The 21,594-nt window shown below is 36.7% G+C and overlaps 2 protein-coding genes across 2 annotated transcripts in view; both read left to right on the forward strand.

The window, feature by feature from the left end:
• The first annotated feature begins 593 nt into the window (after window positions 1–593).
• On the forward strand, window positions 594–13,655 carry atg9b (autophagy related 9B). Its single transcript, XM_032565715.1, has 14 exons — window positions 594–1,294; window positions 1,450–1,493; window positions 2,537–2,601; window positions 3,306–3,476; window positions 6,357–6,498; window positions 6,611–7,359; window positions 8,608–8,761; window positions 8,931–9,110; window positions 9,211–9,456; window positions 9,547–9,785; window positions 9,859–9,952; window positions 10,134–10,218; window positions 11,144–11,312; window positions 11,404–13,655. Exons 1-13 carry the CDS (start codon window positions 1,186–1,188, stop codon window positions 11,293–11,295), a joined length of 2,430 nt encoding a protein of 809 aa, XP_032421606.1. The 5' UTR covers window positions 594–1,185; the 3' UTR covers window positions 11,296–11,312; window positions 11,404–13,655.
• Window positions 13,656–17,892: 4,237 nt separating this feature from the next.
• Window positions 17,893–21,594, forward strand: part of obscnb (obscurin, cytoskeletal calmodulin and titin-interacting RhoGEF b) — a 58,988-nt gene continuing 55,286 nt past the window's right edge. The window contains 1 exon segment of the mRNA XM_032565936.1: window positions 17,893–18,122. The gene's annotated coding sequence lies outside the window, so the exon portion shown is untranslated.

Below are 21,594 nucleotides of genomic sequence, written 5' to 3' on the forward strand. Positions count from 1 at the left end.
GTTTTTGTTTTGCTATTAGAGTAAAATATATCTGCCACATAGAAATCTGTCCTGACATGACAGCACAGAGTAAACATGCCCAAAAATATTAAATTTATTCTGGCTACAAACATTTTTCTCAGATGTTTTATTTAAACATTACAGGAGGCTGTTCAATAATTGAAAAGGCTGATTATAAGAAGAGGAGCTGCGTTACACCAAACATCACCTGAGCTAAAATATTCCCAACTAGACATGCGGCTGCAGCGCAGGGCGAAAATGTTCAAGTTTCCAGTTCTCTCAACTCACCTTCGAATCATTAATAACAAAGTGAATATTACTGCACGAAAAATCAATTTTTCAAATTTGTTAAACGTAAATCTTGCCACTTACAAGAAAGACACTATGATGCCAGTGCGACATCTGGTGAGTCTAAATGTTCTTTTGTTTGTTTGTTTGAGAACATTAAATACTGTACTACAATAATCATTTAAAGTGTATTGGCATTTTTTAGCTGATAAGTTTAAGTTTGTAGTAGATAATAAAAAGTGCTTATTCTGTCAAAGCTACAACTGACAGACGGAAATGATATAATGCCAAGCGGAAGTGACGCTAATGGTGTTTTGTTGACATTTGTTTGTGAAAGACAAAAAAACCCCCAGTAGGCACGCGTATGGGATCGCTTATATTTGTTGGGAATCAACTAACTGGGAGACTAAAGAGCGAATATAGTTACTGAAATACTTGGGGGTTTTAAAGGAGCTCATACAAAGACTTATCTCAAACCAAACCAGAAAGAAGATCAGGATCAGCATCAGGACAGAGCAAGTCGGGAACAAAACAAACCGTGTCACCCTGACTACACACGGGCTGAATCATTTACAAGCTAACCGGCTGCCATTCTCTCGGTTTTATTTGTAATCTTTTATAAACGCAACTAACATTCAGGACTAAACTAACAAAGGCAACGCGCACTAAATTCTTAACTCAAACGCTGTATTTACGTGTAATCATGGTGATTTAAGGTCAGACAAGCGCTGTCGGTCAGTCTAGCTAGTTAGCAATCTAATGTTAGCTTTTCTTACCCTTATTTGAACTGCTTGAGCTGCTTATTAGCTACAGAATGTAGCCTCGGTCCTCTGTCTCTGCTCGTTTCGTGTTAGTGTTTGCTATAAACAGTTTGGGGTGACTAAAGAATGAAGCACAATGGCTAACTTTGAAGCATACCAGGAGTATCAGAGAATTGAGGACTACGAGGAGGACTCTCCACCAGGAGAAGAAGACTTATTGGTCCATGTCCCCGAAAGTCTAAAAGGTAAACGTAGCTATTTCTATTATTACGGGTTGGACATAAAAACATAGCCTTATGACGATTATCTATCTTTGTCTTCTAAAATGACTGGATGCAGCTGTGTCATAGTTGTTTCCTCACTGAGGATGACTCATGTCTCAATTTTTTTTTTTTTACAGACTCATGGCACCATATCAAGAACTTGGATAATTTCTTTACAAGAATATCCTTTGAAAGCATGGTTTGCTAACATAAACTGATGTAAATCAGTAGTTGCAATGGAAGTGTTGGGTTGTGTAATGTTTACCTCTGTCAGATTGCAAAATAAGTGGCCACATGAAACAAATATGAGAAGGTAACATGCTCCCCCCAGAGTACTAAAAAACAAATCAACCCACAAACCCTGTTGTCTAGAATTACAAGTTTTGTTTGTTTCCTTTGTATGTGGCAAATGTTCATTTTTTAATATATTTTTTTCAATTTCTTTATAGTTATGTTTTTATTATTTTATTTTTGTGCCATATTTTGGGTGGGTTTGGATGTGATCGTTTTTTGGCTGTAGCCTATTCATACAGCCATTTCTCACTTGCACATTGTCATTTTTACCTTTCTTTGACCGTTGCTTGTGTCCTTTAAGCTTTTGCTATACAATTGGTAATCACCCCTAATCGATGATCAGCAAGTTAAAAATCCTGTCATGAGAACACAAGTGTCCACACAAACCCATTGGATGACATGCATTTATCCAGTGGGTTTTTTCAGGGTGATAGTTAAGGGGTTAAATTATGAAAACTTGGATATTTTTTCCTATTAATTAAATGTATCAAAACTAAGACTTCCCACTATCTTAAATCTATAAATGCATTAACTGACTTGATGCTCTTTGCACTTTATTGAGTTAGACATATTCTTTAATATGGATGATCTTTTTATTTCCTCATTTTCAGAGGGTTATCAAAAAATGTTGATAATATTTTTTCTGTGTTGAAGTGGACTATGGACTTCTGTATTGCTAATTCTCATTCAGAATTAGAGGTCAGAGCCCATGGAAAAGTGGTATCAAGTTTGGTATCAGATAGGAAAAACCTCATGAGCCTTTCGCTATTTATAAAACTGTTAGAAAGAACAAAATGAAATTGAAAAATGAATTTTTATTACATTTTTATGAAATATGTTTATGTTGTATTTTATGATTTGATCTGACAACTTATTAATATGTTTACTGTAAATTACCTATATCAGGTTTTCCTTAACCAGCCTCTTTACATTTATCACTATCATCAAAAAAATGGCTTTGCCTGTATGATGTTGTCAGAATTCTTTGAACTCATGTAAGTATAACATTTTAATTATATTTACAAGCTGCAGCTTGGGGCACAGTGACGTACTTTTTATTAAAAAGAGCATACTTGTTTTCAGCCTTTTAGTGGTGTTATCGTTCTGTGATTTTATGATGAGAAGTGACTGTCACATGCTCTTGTGGGAACAAGATCAGTCTTGTATTCATTTATGCAAGGATGCATGATTCTCAAAGGAATCGGTTCCCTTTAGGTGCTAAGTTTATCCTTATTTAATATTTCAACATCTATCTTGAGACAGCACCCTCCACATTGTAGAAAGCTTTAAAATATTTATCTTTTGTTGCAGCAGCAGCATTTCTCAAACATGTAGACATTTTCAATGTTTAATTTGAATCTAAAATCACCAGCTCTACCCTAATTTGCATCCCTTAGATTTTTAGCCAAAGTAAATGTAATTTTTAAAAATGTATTTATTTATACTTCACAATATGGATTAGAGTGTCTGGGAATGTTTGATTAATCTTTGTTTTCCTGGGGTATGAATGTAATGTGACACTTAGGTCAATTTCAGTCTATTTCAAAATAATATCCAGAACAATTTTTGTCATGATGTTTACCTCCTGTAGTGTTGATAGTTGATCACTCATTGTTGTGCCCTTGTAAAAGTTAGAAATGTGGTTCAACACAATTAATAATTCTGAAAAATAATGTAATTCTCCTTTTCTTTCTTCCAGTCAGTTTCTGTTTGTTGTCACATTCACTACATTCCTTGTCAACTGTGTGGAGTATGATGTCCTCTTTGCCAATCGAGCAGTGAACCACACCGGGCAAGGCCAGAACCCTTATGAAAGAAACAAAGTGACACTTCCGGATGCCATTATACCAAGCCAGCAGTGCACACAGAGGTACAGATAAACAAACACCAGATAAATCACAGTAACGGTATAGACATTTCGTTTTGTTTTTCTTGCAGAGATAAAATGACTTTAATTTGTCACATTCACATTAAGTCATATCTCCTGTGGCTGTTCTCTCATTTTGCCCAGTCTGATGAGATGCTTTGTTCTCAAGCTGAGTGCAGGATTAGAGACTGGCCTTTAGAGAGATTCCATTTGTCAGACTTTTCGCAGCTGCCCAGTCTAATATAGTTCCAATTAAACAGCAGTGACTTTATTTCTTAGGGGGCTGAACTAGATGTGGCTGTAGACTGCAAGATACGGTCAGTTTCCCAGGATAAGAATATTGAGCAGGCAGCTATTTTGCTGGTCTCTATGGAGATTAGTCATTTAATAAAGAGGACTTGGTGTAGATTTTTATCTGTAAGTCTTGGCAGTGAAGGTTCCTTAATATATACTGCAGAGATTTGAGAGCTTATTTTTATAAAAGAATTTTGGCTTGTAAATGGTCTATACTTTAGACCATATGTGATAAAGTACTCTGGACTTTATCAAGTCCAGAGTACCACAAAGCACTTCACACTACATTCAGTCACCCACCAATTCACGCACATATTCACGCGCACATAATATTGGTACTAATATTGCTATCATTTGCAGTGTTGTTTTTTTAAATGACTTTTTTTGTGCTATATCATGCTTAAAATAAAGACAGATTTGTTGATGTTAAAATCTATTTTACTCAGAGCAAGCCAATGTTTATTTACAATACTTCAGTTTCTCACTGGAGTGGACTCCATTCCCACATTTGTTGTTTATTTTAAGGTTGGCAGCTTCAAGTTGGAACATTCTTATAAGTCATGGTTTCTTCTAGGAAGATGTTGCTGTAAACTGTTCAGATCGGCTTGAGAGAAACAGCCAGTGTAACTGATACCTTTGGTGTGAGCTGCAACTGGCTGACTTAGATACTGACAAGCTGACTACCACATGACACATTGCTACCCCTCCGTTAAAAGAGCACCCCACCACCAGCACCCCTGGAACCTGTGCTGCCACATTTTTTCCATGTAGCTTTAACTTAGCCTTCTTTCTTCTTCATGGCTTATGGGACACTCGTCATCTGTTTGAGCTTCAGTCTAACTCCAGCTCAAACGTTGTTTATGTCAAAGTCAGTGACGTCAAGCTGCACGGTACGCTAATTTAGGAACAGCTTGTCCCACAGTTCAGAGTCTCTCTGTCTACTTCATAACTCCTATCTAATTTCATATTTGAAGAGCTTTAACAGACGTGAACTGAGAACATTATTACGGTTCATCTCTCCATTAAAGTTTCCAACATCATGTGGCATCAAAAAGTTTTGACAATATCACTAATGTGATCTGTTTGTTTATTTATTTTTTCTTAAAGAAGGCACGAAATACTCCTGATATGATGGCCTACAGTAACCATTTCAAATTATCAAGTGTCCCAGAAATTACAGAACAATTTCAAACAAAAATGTGTGATCTAATTTTATTTAATCTAAAACAGAAAAGTAACAGTTAGTGTATTCTGTATTGTAACCTGCTGCTAGATTAAATATCATAACAATTATTCCACTTATAATAATATTTTCTAAACTATTCAGTTATTCTTTTGATTTCAACACACAATGGAAACTAACTAGTTTTGAAGTGCATAATGCACAGAAAACTACACCTTTTTAAATTTCTATCTGGTTAATTAGTCAAAATAACTGCTTTACAATTGGGTGCTTAAAAGAGATGCTTACCTTAATAGGAGTGATGGGTAATCATAGTTTTGTTTTCATAAGATGACTTTCTGTGTGTTTCGTAGCTGAAAATATTTTTGTCAGCTACATTTATGTGGGAAACTGTATTTATTTTTTTTCAGTCAGCTTGCCAACAGTGCACAGGAATATTTGAGGGCGGAATTGCACTGTGCTATTATATGCTCCACATAACCATAAAAATCTCCAGTTGCTCCATCTTTTTATCTGGCATTTGAATAAAATAACTTTAAACTTAGGGGATGGTAAGATGGAAAATGTTAGCAGTTTAGAAAGAGTAACTTTTTAAAACCATAAAAGGTAACTTGCACTACCTAAGAGTATCCACAAGCTTTCTCAGTATTGGATATTTTAGGTAACACAAGTGACATCCATTGAACAGGGTCAAGATTTTGTGCCTATAGTTTCTTGCTGTTGATATTTGTCACTCTGCACAAAGTCTTCAGCACAAGTTTAACTTTGGATCTGTGGAACTGTCACCTGATGTAGAGTGAAGCATTACATGAGGTCAGCAACAGGTACACAAAGACAATCAAAACAGCCTTGGTAGAACCCTGAAACATGTCACCCCCTCTGTGATTATGCAAAGCCTTTGCCCTGTCATTACTGGTTGAAACTTTGCTTAAACGTGTAATTGTAGAAGAGTAGCAGAGGTTGCCAGAGGAAGGAAGCAAGATTCAACAGTAAAATTGCAACTGCATAATATTTGTCTTTTTAAAGCCATAGTAAGACAAAATGACTTGCAATTGTGTAAAAATAAGAGAGTTTTTTTTCTTTCAACATGCACCAAATAGTTCAGATTGGAATCAGCCAACTTTGTGTTGATCAGCTCTGATATGTGATGTATGGGTCAGATACACACCCTGTATTGATGTGATGCCAATACAGGGTGAAGGCAACACCAACCTGCAACTGTAAGCCTCTGTGTTTAGCACTTCTTTTGCCATTTTAATCCTTTTCTTTGCAATTTGTTTATTTTTTTTTACAGATAACTTCTCATTTTTTACATGTCCCTAGATTTACATTTTAATGTAAAAACAGATCTTTGATGTAAAAATGTGAAGCCTGGGAGTCAGAAAGGGATTTTTATTTTCTTTTAGGATACAAGACAACAGCTGGATCATATTCCTTCTGATAATGGCTGCCACCTTCTGGATCTACCGACTTATCAAAGTCTTCTGCAACATTTTGAGCTACTGGGAGATCAGGCAGTTTTACATCAAAGCACTGAAGATTAAAATGGTATATGCTCTACCTAGTGATCTAAATTAAGATTTGATACAGCAAACAAGCAATTTGTTGTTGTTCTCATCAGTTTTTTTTGTTTGTTTCCCCCCTTCCTTCTTCTTATCAGGATGAACTATGCAACTTTACGTGGCAGGAAGTCCAGGATCGGCTCATCAGTTTGCAGAGGGAACAGCAAATGTGCATTCACAAGAAAGAGCTGACAGAACTTGACATATATCACCGCATCCTGCGTTTCAAGAACTACATGGTGGCCATGATAAACAAATCGCTGCTGCCAGTTCATCTGCAGCTCCCCCTGCTGGGCAATGTGGTCTTCTTAACCCAAGGCCTCAAGTACAACTTTGAGCTCATCCTTTTCTGGGGTCCCGGCTCTCTGTTTCAGAACAAATGGAACCTGCACCCTAAGTACAAGCGCAGTGGAAATCGCCTTGAGCTGGCTCAAAAGCTGAGCAGAGTGATCCTGCTGATAGGCTTGGCCAATTTGCTGCTGTGTCCTTTCATCCTGGTGTGGCAGGTGCTTTACGCTTTCTTCAGTTATACTGAAGTGATCCGCAGGGAGCCTGGAAGTTTGGGCGCACGCCGCTGGTCCCTCTACGGCCGTTTATACCTGCGGCACTTCAACGAGCTGAACCACGAGCTGCATGGACGATTGGGTCGTGGCTACAAACCCACTTCAAAATACATGAACTCCTTCACGTCGCCGCTCCTGGCTGTTCTCGCCAAGAATGTTGCTTTTTTCTCAGGGTCGGTGCTGGCTGTTCTCATTGCACTGACTGTCTATGATGAGGACGTTCTTACAGTGCAGCACATTCTGACCGCTATCACTGTGCTGGGTGTAGTTATCACTATAACCAGGTAAGTTGTTGCCATTTCTTTTTAGTTATGGATGTAAAATGTGCAGAATCTCTGCCAGACATAGAACTTGGTAAAAGAGATTCAAAATCACTTGGTATTTATATCATTTATACAGAATAGAAGATGTAATTACATATTTTGTATAATATACTTAAATGCACATAATGCTCTTGTAGACTATTGATGCCACCGGTCAGATGTCTACTGTAATTAGTCATAAAAATTTGGTAATTTAGATATAAAACTGATATATTGACTTGCAGAAATATTCTTTCTTCTTAAACCTTTTATATTTTGTCATGTTACAACCACAAACCAGTTTACTTTATTGGGATTTCAAATGACAGATAGACATGATGAAGTGAAAAGCAAAACTGTTATGAATAAAAATCTGAGAAGGGTAGCTTTAATTTCAATTGACTTTAAGAACGCCAAATAAAATCCAGTTCAACCAGCTGCCTGATGAACTAAATTAATCAGGCAGCCGGTAGAGTCCACCGTTGTGTAATTTACTTGAATAAAGAAACAAAAGACAACATTAAGAAAAAGAAACAGACAAGATAACTCAGAGATAGAGTTGTAGGATATACAGCAGAATATCAACAGCCCACTAAGTTCTGTTCTGTGCTGTGGGACTGAAGGGTAACACCACACTCCATGCCCAAGATGAAAAGATGGTGGTGGGAGCATCATAGTGTGGGGATGCTTTTCTATCTAGAAGAGAGACTCAGCTTCCAGAAGGAAAATGCACCCAGAACAACAATGGATGGGTTTATAGCAAAGAGTAATAATCTCTTAGAAGCATCTAGAACTAAATCCAGTTAGGAAGACTTGAGAATTGCTGTTCGTAGATGTACTCCATTCAATCTGATTGAGCTTGAACTTTTTTACACAAAATGGTTATTTTTTTATTATTGTTATTTTGTGGATGTTCATATCTTGTAAAGGCATGCTTACTGATTTAATCACAATGAAAGATGGTTCTGCAAGGGAATGACATAAGGGCAGAATAACAATGCACACCAGAATTTTTAGATGTTAATCTAAAAAAAAGTAAAAAAGAAAGCCATGTCCCATTTTTCTCCCTTTTCACAATACTGCTCTACTTTGTATTGGTCTATTACATAAAATCTCAGTATGATACACTGAAGATTTTGCTTATAATGTAAAAATATGAATACATGTGTAAAAAAAAACAATGTTTTTCAGATCAGCTATTTTACCATTTTTGTGCCTGTTTTGCACAAGGTCTTTCATCCCGGATGAACATATGGTTTGGTGTCCGGAGCAGCTTCTGCAGTGCGTGTTGGCTCATATCCACTACATGCCAGATCACTGGAGGGGGAACGCAAACAAGAGCGAGACCCGTGACGAGGTGGCACAGCTGTTCCAATACAAAGCGGTAGGGGAGAACAGCATATTAGTAGATAGGAAAACATTAGCTTCTTCTAAATTGAACTAGATTGTTTTTATTGCTTGTTGCCTACAATTTATCATCGGATTATTCAGTCTGAAATGATGCCATGATGCGTTTTTTGGGGAGAATTAATCTGTCTCTGTGTTTACCTTAGGTATTCATTTTGGAGGAACTTCTAAGCCCTATTGTTACTCCCTTCATTCTCATATTCCTCCTGAGAAACAAATCCCTAGAAATCATCGACTTCTTTAGGAACTTCACTGTGGAAGTCGTTGGAGTTGGGGATATCTGCTCCTTTGCTCAGATGGATATTAGGCGGCATGGAAACCCAACAGTAAGATTTATTAAACTTACATGGCAGGACTGAGACCAGTATATTCAGGAGAACAATAATAATGCCTTTGCTTTATTTGTTCATGCTTCTATTTTTGCAGTGGATGTCAGATGGCCAGACGGAGGCTTCTGTATATCAACAGGCTGAGAACGGCAAGACTGAGTTGTCCCTCATGCATTTCACCTTAAAGAACCCCCGCTGGCAGCCGCCTCAGGAGAGCTCGCTGTTCATCAGCCACTTAAAGGAGAAGGTGCAGCATGATGCACAGGGTGGGCCTTCAACACAGTTGTTGCTCTCAGAGGCCCCTCTGTGCACCTCGCTGCACTCCAACGAGTCTGGCACCGGGGTAGGAAGCCTGATCTTGATGTGATTCACGTAACATCCAAAACATAATCGGTTGTTCTTAAAACTTTTTCATGTATGTGGCCACTTCTAGCCTGAAAGTCTTGTAGCCAGCGTCCTGGCCCACCCCATCCTCACTGCATCCGGACTACAAGGGCGAGACCATCGTTTCGTCCCGCCCAGCTCTGCTGCATCTGCCGCAGCCAGTGTCCTGGCCTCTTTGTCCACCTCTCATCATGCACATCCAAGCCGAAGCCGACCCCATGTCCTTTTGCCCTCCTCCGTTTACCCTGAGGCCACCATGTACCGCAGTGACCGCACCGTCATTAACAGGTACTTTTAAGACCTGAGATCTAATGTTGCAGAGAAGCACAAATTCAACATCAGTTCTGCTCCTCTTTTACAGCATGTCTAACAGCGACTCTCGCATCCGGAGCAATGCACTGCACTCAGAGTTTGCCTCAGCAGAGATGAGCCTTCATGCCATTTATATGCATGAGGTAAATTTCTGAACACAACTTTTACTCTGTTGTAGGTTCAAATGTAAAGCTCAGGTTGAATTATTAACGATGGAAATCAGTCCCTCAAGGAGCCCAGCTTTCAGTTATGAGATTTAAATGTTGATCCATTGCTTATTTTTTTTATTTTTATTGTACTCATAACAAGTGTTTGTCTGTGTAGCTCCATCAGCAGACCTCCCATCCACAGAGGACCTCAGGACACTGGCAGAGTTCAGTGCCAATGAGAGATCTTCACACAAACACAGGTGATCTGCTGTTTTTGAGGAATCAGCTGGTGACCAATATTATTCAGATTTTTCAGCTAATATTGACTGGTGGCTGGACGGTCAGAAACTCAAAAATCTGATTTGTTTCTGATTTGTGAACACACTATACCTGAGTAATACCAGGCTGCAGTAATAACAACACTTTCCATTGTTGAAACAGTTACAGAGGCAGGAAAACTTTAAGCATTTACTTAAAAGGGGGGGGGGGGAATCACATGGCTTAGCGGTATAGCAGGCACACTATATACAGAAACTACAATTCTCAAAGTATATGTACCTGGTTTGTTTCCCTGGGTTTAAAATATACTCATACATTTTTAAACTCAAGCTCACAAACATGTATAGTCACTCAGCTCAGTAGGTAACTTGTAGTTAAGTGTTTTGTCTAGGGACAAATCGACATAGAGCTATAGGAAGATGGAATCAAACCCACGACTTCACAAGTAGACAGCCCAACAGCGATTTAAGCTAATTATCCAGAGCTAATTATCACAGCTAGTCATTTAAATTCAGTGGAGCTCTTTGAAGAGAGACACTATTGCTTTAACGTCATTTGCAAACAATAGCCAGTGGAGTTTTTTTATTATTATTGACAAATATAAGCAAAAATTGTCATAATGCTATTTAAATACCTTCCTGTGTAAGTGTTCTAACTCTTGGTGTCAGTAAAATTAAATTTTAAGGTTACCTTTTAATTTAAAAAGTATAAAGAATAAGTTTGTTGTGGTTTTCTTAAATAATTCCTCTAATTTTAAATGTGGTTTTGTTCTGATTATCTTTTGTAAAACTCATTCAAGTTATTAAATCATACATTTCAGTTGAAAAAAAAAAATAGAAAACAAATTTCCCCACACTTTATATATATATAAATTCTACTCTAATCGTCTAATGTTCTTTTTTTCAGGTTTTCATGCTCATAGCTCTCATAGTTCCAACATTTCCATGCCAGCCCCTGCTCAACTTGGTGGCTGGAAAGAGGAAGAAGAAGAGGATGAAGATGATCAGGAGATTAACAGTGGATCTTCTCCAAAAAAGGCCACACCACGCAGTTCATAAGGTGCCTTTGTCATAAGGTACATGATCCAATTTCAACCCTATAATATGATCTGTGGAGCTGTAACGTGAAAGACTATATTTCTCTAATAATTTCTCTCTTTTTTATAGTGTTTACATTTTCTTTCTTCGCTGAACATTGTGGCCTTAAATGACCTTCATGAAGAGTTTAGTGCAGACCTTTAAAACATCATGTAGTGGGAAGGGTCTGCCGATGAATAACCACTGTTTTCGCACCTCTACACCTCATCGTGTCATATCAGGGAGTCTATGGCATCAGGGATTCCATATGTCTTCCATCCTTTTTATCATGGTTTTATCATTAACTTGTACAAAGTTCATTTGGACGTGTAGAGTCTGCGTGGTATTGGATGTAAGCAATTTTATGGTGACGTTAAAAAACCTCATAACTTCGGCTGTGCTTGTTTCTGCACAAATTCTCCAAATACTTGCGCATCACAAGGGTTTTCAGAATGGCGTGTACATCTATGCTACAACTTGACCATCTGAAAAGTACAACATTTCAATATGTTTTTTTTTTTACCCTTGTGACATGTAAATAGACTGTGTATAACTCATCCTTTAATAGGTCTTTTTTTTTTTTTACAAATACCAGATCAATTTACTAAAGAGCTGCCAAGTATTTATTTATTGAAAAGCTGACTACAATACTTTTAATATCTGAATATAAAACATCTACAGACTTCATTGACATAATTTCATGCTGTTTTCCATGTTTAATGGGCCTAAATCCACATTTTGCTTAGTATTACTAGTTCAGATGTTTAAGGACTTTTGGTTTTTTCTTATGAAATGAGCATTAAGTATTCTTGCAATTAAAATCCCACAGCAGACAGGTGATGCCTGTTAGGTCAGTTTATTGCTTATTTATATGCTAAAACAAGTATCTAAAAACCAGTTCTCTGTATTACCTCGATGGCAGTGATGAATTTAGGCTACAGTCAATATCTCTGCACAAATGCATAAACTACTTTCAGAATTTAATTCCATATATAAATTGTAATAATTAGATTTTCTTTCTATATTTACTAAGCAGATAAGATGAGCTTTAATATTTTTTTAATAATTGGGGCATTTTGCTTTGCAAATCTGTGTTAGGTAAATTTTTTATTAATATTGGTCTTCCCGGAGTTGTTACATAAATATGAAATGTCATCAAAAGGGGCTGGGTTTTAACCTTTTATTATGATGTTTACAGATGCTCTCCAACATTGCTGTTTCAAAGTATTCTCAAAAAAATATAGACTGTACTGGCAACATCAGGTATTGGCTTTAAGAATATGTATTACTTTTGTTACCCAAATATTTAAAAGTTAAAAGCATACATGTTACGTATATAGAAAAAAACAAGATTTGTTTTTAGACAAATAATTTAACAATAAAAAAATTTCCCCATCCCTACTAGGTGGTAAGTCATTTATTCAGATTTTATTAGTATCATAAAACAACACGGCCACCTGCATGATGTTAAAGCAATGGTGGTTCTTGCATGAAGCCTCAGCATGAGATGTATTGTAATTTCCCGACAAGAAGGAAAATACCGTTCTCCAACCAAATTAGGTCACTCTAAATATGCACCTGCTTGTGTTTTGCATTGAAAGCGAATTTTGAGATGTAATTTTCACATGTCGTAACTTTTGTGTAGAAGACACTCTGGAGCTGATTTGTGTGCACAGAGTTCATACAATCTCCGTTTATTGTTGGCCATTTATATCATAAGCAGTGCCTTAGTGTTACAGATTAGCATTTGCTCTTTTAGAAAGCCATGCCATCTAAACCAACAAATCTACTTTTATAGACTTAGCAGCACACATAATGTACAGTATTTTCTGATGAGCAGCTCATATGTGGATATAGCATCAAGTAAGTTGTGGGTGTTGCTCGTACGATTAGCCCTCATGTCAGTCAGTCTTTTCTATCTCCAGGACGCTGCTTCCTGTCATGGTGTTTGGGTTTATATAACCAACAGAGGCAGGACTTTGTCTTTTGTTTGACCTAATGGACAAACCCCATACCATCCTTTCTTATCAACTACTCACCAGTCAAAATATTGCAGAGACTGGAACAAGGTGCTATTCAGAGATGATGAATATTATGCTTGCAAATAGTTTTTGTTTGTTTGTTTCTTACAAAGTTTGGTTTTGTTCTGTAAATTAGGCGTTATCTGACAAAGGAAACATGCCAAAATAATTTGTTTTCTGCACAGCTTTACTATACATGTTCCCTGTTTGTGAGTAGAGACTGATAAATCCTATTTTGAGTGTATTTAATCATTTGATGTGTGTGTGATGTGTGTTGAAATGTGTTCTTGAAATAAACAAAAGCTCTCAATTTTCTCTGTTGAGATTTTTGTTCATTCGTGGTTACTAAATTGAGCCTAGAAAATATCCTTGGTTAAAATTAGACATGTCCTGGACTTTTGTCTGAGGGTGTCAATGAAGCTTTTCATGAAACATTTTTAATTCACTAGGGGGAGAGGACTTTCTCAACTCCAAACAGATATTAGATGTATTATTATTCAAGTTTCTTTAAAGAGTAAATGTTGCTGTTTATGAAAAGCAGATCTCAAAAAGCATATATGATAAATACAGATTTCTATAAAAACTATATACAGTACATATCAGAAGAAATTGGTAGACACCCTGGTGAAGATCTGTGAAAAGACTTGCAATAAATGTATCTTTCTTTTTTTATTTTGGAGAGAAAAAATCCAACACCCTGCTTAACATTAAACATAAACTGCCTTTCCACTCATTTGCTTCACACTAAAACTGTCTAAAATGCTCAGGTTTAGTCTCTACCAACTTGGGAACAGTTACAGATAGTGTTTTGCAATATCTATATGTTTACAGTACATTTGTGAAAGAGAGGGGTTTTTTCTCTGGCAGCAGTTCCCAGGCTAACAGTTGGAATGTAGATAAGATCTGAATCTCTCATGAGGACTTTTTGACTCCAACATGCCACTTTTTGCTGAAGTTATCTGTGTGATGGCTAGATAATTATTATTCTTTCTTCACCTTAGTGAAAGAAAGAGAATGCTGTGTCCTGTCACATTCTTCCTCCACATAAACAGAATGTTTTTATAAAGTCTGCTTAACATAAATAAGTAAAGTATAATTTCTAAAAATATATTTTGATATTTATTTTTGAGGTATTGTTAGGGATACTTATAATTGTACTTATAAAAATGGTTACTTTCTGACAGGGGATCTTTTCTCTCAGTGAACAGATTGAAGTTTTCAAATTAAAGGTGGGTTTTTCTCAAAAAATCCAGAGTCAGAATATGCAACCACAATTACTTTTTGCACTTCTTTTCCAAGGGTGCCCACAACCTTTCTCTGCATCTGGTTCTGGGGGTGTATGATAAATATTAATGCAGTGCAGCAAAGGATTATGCAAGAAGTACCTTGGAGAAACTGCATGGGCCTTGCAGGTCTATAAATTCCCACTTTATTTTCTGTGCACTATATCCTGAATACAATGTCAAGAGTGACATTCTCATTATAAACTTGGCCTCAGTCTTTGACTTCTCCAGTAACTAAAAAGAAACTAAAGCTTATTTGCACGTTTCAGGCTTTTCATAAAAGGTTTTTGACATTTTCACATAAGTCCAATTATTTGTATCTCAATTCTGCTGATCTACAGAATTTTGTGAAGATTTTATTGCAGGATATTTTAAATAAATTGTTTTACAGCCATCTTGTTGCATTTCTCCCTTGATACATGCCTGGATTCTAAATATGCATGAATAAACAGCCAACTGCTTTTTCCTCCAACACCTTTTACTTCTGGAGGACAGGTGCGCCATCTGCTGTTCTTACAATAACATTTGCCTCGACTTTCACCTGGTATGCAAATGTTTTGGAGGTAACATGAATGTTTGGGTCTGTGAACATGATACATCCATGACCTTTGTCTTTCAAATGACTGGGAGGTCAGATAAAGGTCCATGCAGTTCACACTGGAAGGCATACATTGCATCTAATTTTTGCTCCTCCACTCATCAGAAAGAAATACTTTAATGCAGAAATAGGCACTGTGTGGTAGTTTCATTCCCTGGTGTGTTGAACAGTAAGCGTTAAGCATCTACCAATGGCTCTGAAAATATACCATATATCATGCCAGGCTGCTGGAATTTTGGGGTAAAAAAATCTTGTCACAAATTTAGGATAGGATAACTCAAGCTCTCATAAATCATTTTCTATTTTACACCTCTGCATGACGACATGCGAATAACCTAAAAGCTTTCAACAGCTATAGAGTCATTGATCAGATCTGGCAGCTCCTCTATGTTCTTCCTGCGGTATGGAAACCAAAGACAGTGAACAGAACAGGATGAGGCAGAGACAAGCAGCAATAGCGGATTAGTGTCTGCTAGAGTTTCGAAGAGGTTAAATGAGGGTTCAGGAGGCCTGCTGCTGTCAGTCATTGGAACTGGGAGGGGGAAGCCCACAGTCAAAGACTAAGAAAATACCACAGAAGCAAAGGAATAGGGTCCCACACTGGAAGTCATAAATCAATCCTTGATCAGGGATTTAAAATGAATCATCCAGGCAAATGAGACCTAATTTTTACTCTGATGGGAGAGAGGTTATTTGTGAGCATTTTAAAATACTACAATCTTAGGTTTGTGGAACAATTTTTGTGTGATTTTGTCATGTTAAAAATGTTACAGATTAGAAACCAGTAAAATTTATTAATTGGGGCACTTAGTCAGTATGAGGTCATATTTTAATAAAAGGTCAGATGCTTAAGTTGCAGCTGTCACAGTAGTAGCTGTGGGAAAACAACATGCCACAACCTCTATGCAATGACACAATTATATCAGTAAATTTTCAGCAACTGAGAATCAGGCTGTAAAAACAGGAGTCAGTGACAATGGAGCAGTGTAGCTACAATGGCCAGGAGAATATTCTGAGGTTTCAAAGCAAGATTCAAAACATCATGCTGACGGCTGAGAAAATGCTATACCAGCTGTCAAGCATGGTGGTGGTCGCGTCATGATTTGTGTCTGTTTTGATGCAGTCAGTGCTAAGCATTGTGCAAAGTTAGTGGAATGATTGAAGACTACCTTTTTTCTTTATTTGTACCTCAAAATAACAGCTCCTATGGAGGCAGTCACACATTCAGATTAATAACAAGTTAATAAGAAAATACTATTACCACCTTCACTGTACATTGTCAATTGTTTACTTAGTCGCATACCTAATATGTTGATTTAGTCTTGACCCCTTTTTTTAGAATATTCATTATAAGATATATTGTATTGTATCTAAAAACAGGAGATAGAAGACACATTTGTATCAACAAAAAATGTCACATTTTTGTTGATTTTATTATTATCATTTGCCCTTGACACTGAACAGAGGAAAGCTGGTGCAAACTAATAAAAATCTGAAGTTTCTTTTTGTTTTTAACTTCATTGAATCAAAACACAACAATAAACCAATTGTACTGAGTATCTAATTAGTATTAACCAGTGAAAAGAGCTTTGATTTACTGTCAACATGAATCAATATAACTAGAAGCCACAATCACAGTTTTGCCTAAATGTGTATGGCCTCGTCTGAAAGGTAAAACCTAAGATTGGTCCTACACGTTCTAGAGCCAGCTAAGATTCCAAAAATTAGTTATTTAATTGGGTTCTTTTAGTCAATGCAAGAAGTTCTGATACAAAAAGCATATGTTGAGCCTTGTCCCACTTAATAGCCACCCAGTGTGAGCAAAACCCATATGCAAACTGATTTGGTAATCAAATCAATCAGTTGGTTCATAGTATGGGAAATGTCTTGACACAAATATTTTTATCTTTAGTCAGAAATTCTGTTTTTATTATTATTTACTTAATATTGCTAGACCTCTGGAATAAAACAAACTAAACAATGAAATATTAAATTATCTTTTCCATTTTAAACATTATATAATGTAACATTGTTACAATGGGAAATAGTATGGGAAATGTCTTGACACAAATATTTTTATCTTTAGTCAGAAATTCTGTTTTTATTATTATTTACTTAATATTGCTAGACCTCTGGAATAAAACAAACTAAACAATGAAATATTAAATTATCTTTTCCATTTTAAACATTATATAATGTAACATTGTTACAACCCCCCCCACAAAACCAATAAAGGTCAGGTCTGGCACTGGGTGACCGTAACAAACATTTATTTTTTTTTAAATGATAGCCTTTGCCAAACCTCAACAAGTGTTTACAATTTACACCTTACAAATCAATCTGCTGTGGTTCGAAACAGAAATTCTTATGGGTGGGGCACTAAGACAGGTCCCAGCCTAGGGCCCCACAGCTTTCTAAATCTGGTCATAAAGATTCCTCCCTGAAGGTAAAAAGCATGTTTCTTCCTCATTATTTTCTGTCTTTTATTTATTTATTTTTGTTCAACTGAGTGTAGCTAGCAGCAGTGACCAGCCACAAGGCCAGTGTCCGTGTCTCCGTTACCCGGCCTGTCCAACAGAGGCCTATCTCCTATCTTCCCTGCAAATGACAGGATCTATTTTGGAAAGGAGGCTGCGCCAAACTCGGAACGTCAGCTATTTGGCATCATGAGCTCTCAGAGAAGAAAAGAAAAAGGAGTCTAGTCAACCGCCCACCACAGGAGACTGGGGGACTTTCCATCTTTCTGGATTTACTATCATTTCAGGGATATTTGTGCACAAAGAAGACCAAAACTTTTTTGGGTGGGATTACTAAACTCGGAGCTGGTCCTTAATCTGGAAATTTTAGTAACAGCCAATAGTCACATGACTCAGCTGCTGATTTACCTGAGAGGTTGAAGACTCAAAGGTAAATAATGTATCAGTTTAAAGTGATGTCACTTTTAAGACTTCTAATTTAATTTTCTATCACTGTGTTATTAAAGTTAGCTCTAGCTACAACTTCCAGTATTTGTTTGTTTATGTCACTTTTTGTACTTAAGAACCAGTTTTAGAAATTTATGTCTACCTCACTTTGTTTATTTAAGTCTATTGTTATAACCTTTGTGCTCACTGGCAGAGAGAAAATGGACTGTTCTAGAAATAAAGCATGTTTCCGAAGTAGGAGCTTTATCAAAGAGCACTTCGTTTCTACAAATGGCAATGTGCAGAGATGGGCTCTGACAGCTGAGGTTATTTTTGGGACAGGCGGTCCGAGCAACAGAGGTGACAAAGCTGGCAAATGGAGGCCTTTGAAAGGCACCTATTTTTTCTGTATGACCTTGTTATATGGGAATTCAGTTGTTGTTGTGGTATTAAACTATTGAACAGGCTGCGTGGATTTATGTGGTTGGCTTAATGAATGTGTGCAGAAGAACAGGAGACTGTATAATGTTACAGGAGCTGCCAGCTATAAATATACCAATCTCAATTCTAGTTTTATGTCTTTTTTCATTGCATAAAACAATAATAATAATAATAATGTAGAGTTCACATAGAAAATTGTAAAATGTGAGATGTTTCATTTGGCTTTGATTAAGAATTTATTCCGTGACTTTAATATGAATAATGATGTATCATATCATATGTTTAGTTTTGTTAATTGTTTTATACAATTACTGTTTGCAACACCTGCTGATATTTCAAAATCAATCTTGTTCCATGACAGACTGAGGTTCAATTAAATTAAATTCAAAAATACTTCATTCATCCCAGAGGAAAATGAAAAGACCAAATACTAAAATGCCAAAGGATAAAACAGAGCAACAAACTTCCTGTTAAAAGGTCTTGCTTGATTTCTCTGAGCTGAATGAGCCACAGGAGAGTCACAAAGTAAAAAATACTTTCCTTAAAAATAGCTTCTTACATCACAGTACTGTACCCAACTTAATTTTAAACACCTCATTGACACCAAAAATAAATAACTAAACTTAAATTTACTTCCTTAATTAACATCGTCCACATTGAAAACGTATTGGGCACAGTGCCTTTACTTTACTTATATATATATATATATATATATACTGTATATATATATATATATATATATATATATATATATATATATATATATATATATATACTGTATATATATATAGCTAGGGCCAATTCATTAAAAAAATAAAATGAATTGAACTGTTACTGGAATCTAATGATTCCAGTAACAGTTGTATTTTAAAGTAAAAAAAAAAAAAGAGTAAAATTTAAAAAATTACTTTGTAATGTTTTACCAAAGAGGCACAACTAAACACAATCACAAGAAAGGGGATGTATTATGATTTTTCAGGCACATAGTGCCATTTTATAACATTTTTATGAAAATGCTGTAGTATATTTAAAAAATAACTTTACAACATTATAGCCATATCTGATGTATTGAAATATACCTGTTTTTAAAAAGCTCCAACCTTTTCCACACTCCCCTTTCAACACGTCATAGTGCTTCTCCAGTGCCTTCTTCCAATGATACCATGTACAACTGTACGCAGGAGTGTTGTAGTTGGTATGATAAACTCAGCAAATGCACAATTCCACCAGGTGTTGCCGCCGCTAGTCTGGTGGGCCATGGCAAAATGTAGATGGAGGGTAATAAAATTCTAGCACAACGCAACTGTATTTTAACTAGGACTGTCAATGTTAACACGTTATCCGTATTTTGACCTAAAAGCCTCTCTCCCGCGGGGAATTATTTTGCACAGCAGAGCGGTGAAGTTAGGACAATTCCAAGGGCCCCTGACCGACAGGGGGCCCCACAATTTTTGGTCTTATCATACAGATAAGAAAAAATAGAAATAGAAAAAAAATTGGGGGCCCTGTCAATTACAAAATTAATCATATGGTGTTTTTAAAAATGTTTTAGCAGTAAAAAATAAATGTTACCACTCCCAGACCAAAAAGCACACATTTATATTTGCCCCGAACAGCCCCCTGGATCTGAATGAAATGGTTCGTTCCTGCTTAGCGCGCTTGACGGTGACGGTGTTCAGCGCCAGACAGTGGAAGACAAGAACAACAGAAGCAGTTACTGTGCCGCCAAGAAAAATAATATAGTCAGGGTTTCAAAAAGAAAGATTAGAAAAAAGACAAGAGTGTCAATTTATAGCCCAGTTTTTCTCCAAGAGCGGTGGGTAGAATGTGCGAGATTGTCAACCATTTAGCTTAGTTAGCTTAGCTACAGATTACTGTTTGCCTCCATTTCAATAGCAATGAACGAAGGAAAGAATTTAACAACATATTCATATATCTAACTTGTACCTATACTTCCTACCACACTTAACAACAGATGAGTTAGGCAGCAGCAGCTCTAGCCCCGATAACAGCATAACCCGTCCTCTCTGTCCCAGTGAACACTTAGCAGTGAGTGAATGAGGTTGATTGACAGGGCTAAGACTGTTCTCCTGGTTCTGATTGGTTGTTTTTGGCCTGAACAGTGTATTTCTTTAGACAGCAGTAGCAGCTCAGGGAGGAGGTGGAGGAGATTGATCTTTTCACAGATTATCTGCATCATATCAAACTCACGACATGGTGACAGCTTTAACAAATGTGGAAAAAGCATATTTTTTATTAAAGTTATATTCTGCCGCTTGAACAAAATACATCAACATAGCATTTTTTGAGAACTCTGGATTTCCTCATGTATATTTTGCACGTTGCCTGTGACTTGCTGGTGGGGAGAGACATTTCAATGAGCTAAAACTAATAATTAAAAAAACAATTAAGCAACCTATTTGCATGCAGTATGCAGATTGTTGCATATAAAATTCACTAGCAGTAAATATTGTGGTAGTGTCAGTATTGGACTGGCAGTTGCAGTCCAATGAAAGCAAGGCAGTTGCAAGCCTTTAAAATTGTGACGCTTTTGATGGGACAGATGGACTCAAGAAATTGTAACAGGAGCTGCGAAGGGAGGGCCCAATTTAATTTCCTGTTATGGGGCCCAAGATTCCTGGTGGCACCCATGAGAGCGGTACACTGCTCCACTCAGTGAAGTCGCAAACGTAAGAGAAAAGATGAGTGAAGAGTGTCAAACTGTGCTCAGCAGTAAATTTCACTTTGAAAAACACCCCGATGGAAGTTTGGATAAACCAAGATGGTATGTGCATATTGCAACAATAAATTGCTGCCATCGAAGCACAGCAAGTTTATAGTTAGCATTACTACATTTATGTTTGAAACAAAAATGACTTCTTTGAAACCTTGCTGGCTATGAAAACCTGAAAAACTGAAAATCTTCAGACATGCTTGGTTTGAGACAACAAAATATTTTATTTTGTTTTTAAAAAGTGCATATTTATATTTCAAGCTGAGAAAGTTAAGCATAATGATTAGTGCTGAAATTAGTG

This window comes from Xiphophorus hellerii, chromosome 6 (assembly GCF_003331165.1).
Source record: "Xiphophorus hellerii strain 12219 chromosome 6, Xiphophorus_hellerii-4.1, whole genome shotgun sequence".
Classification (NCBI taxonomy): domain Eukaryota; kingdom Metazoa; phylum Chordata; class Actinopteri; order Cyprinodontiformes; family Poeciliidae; genus Xiphophorus; species Xiphophorus hellerii.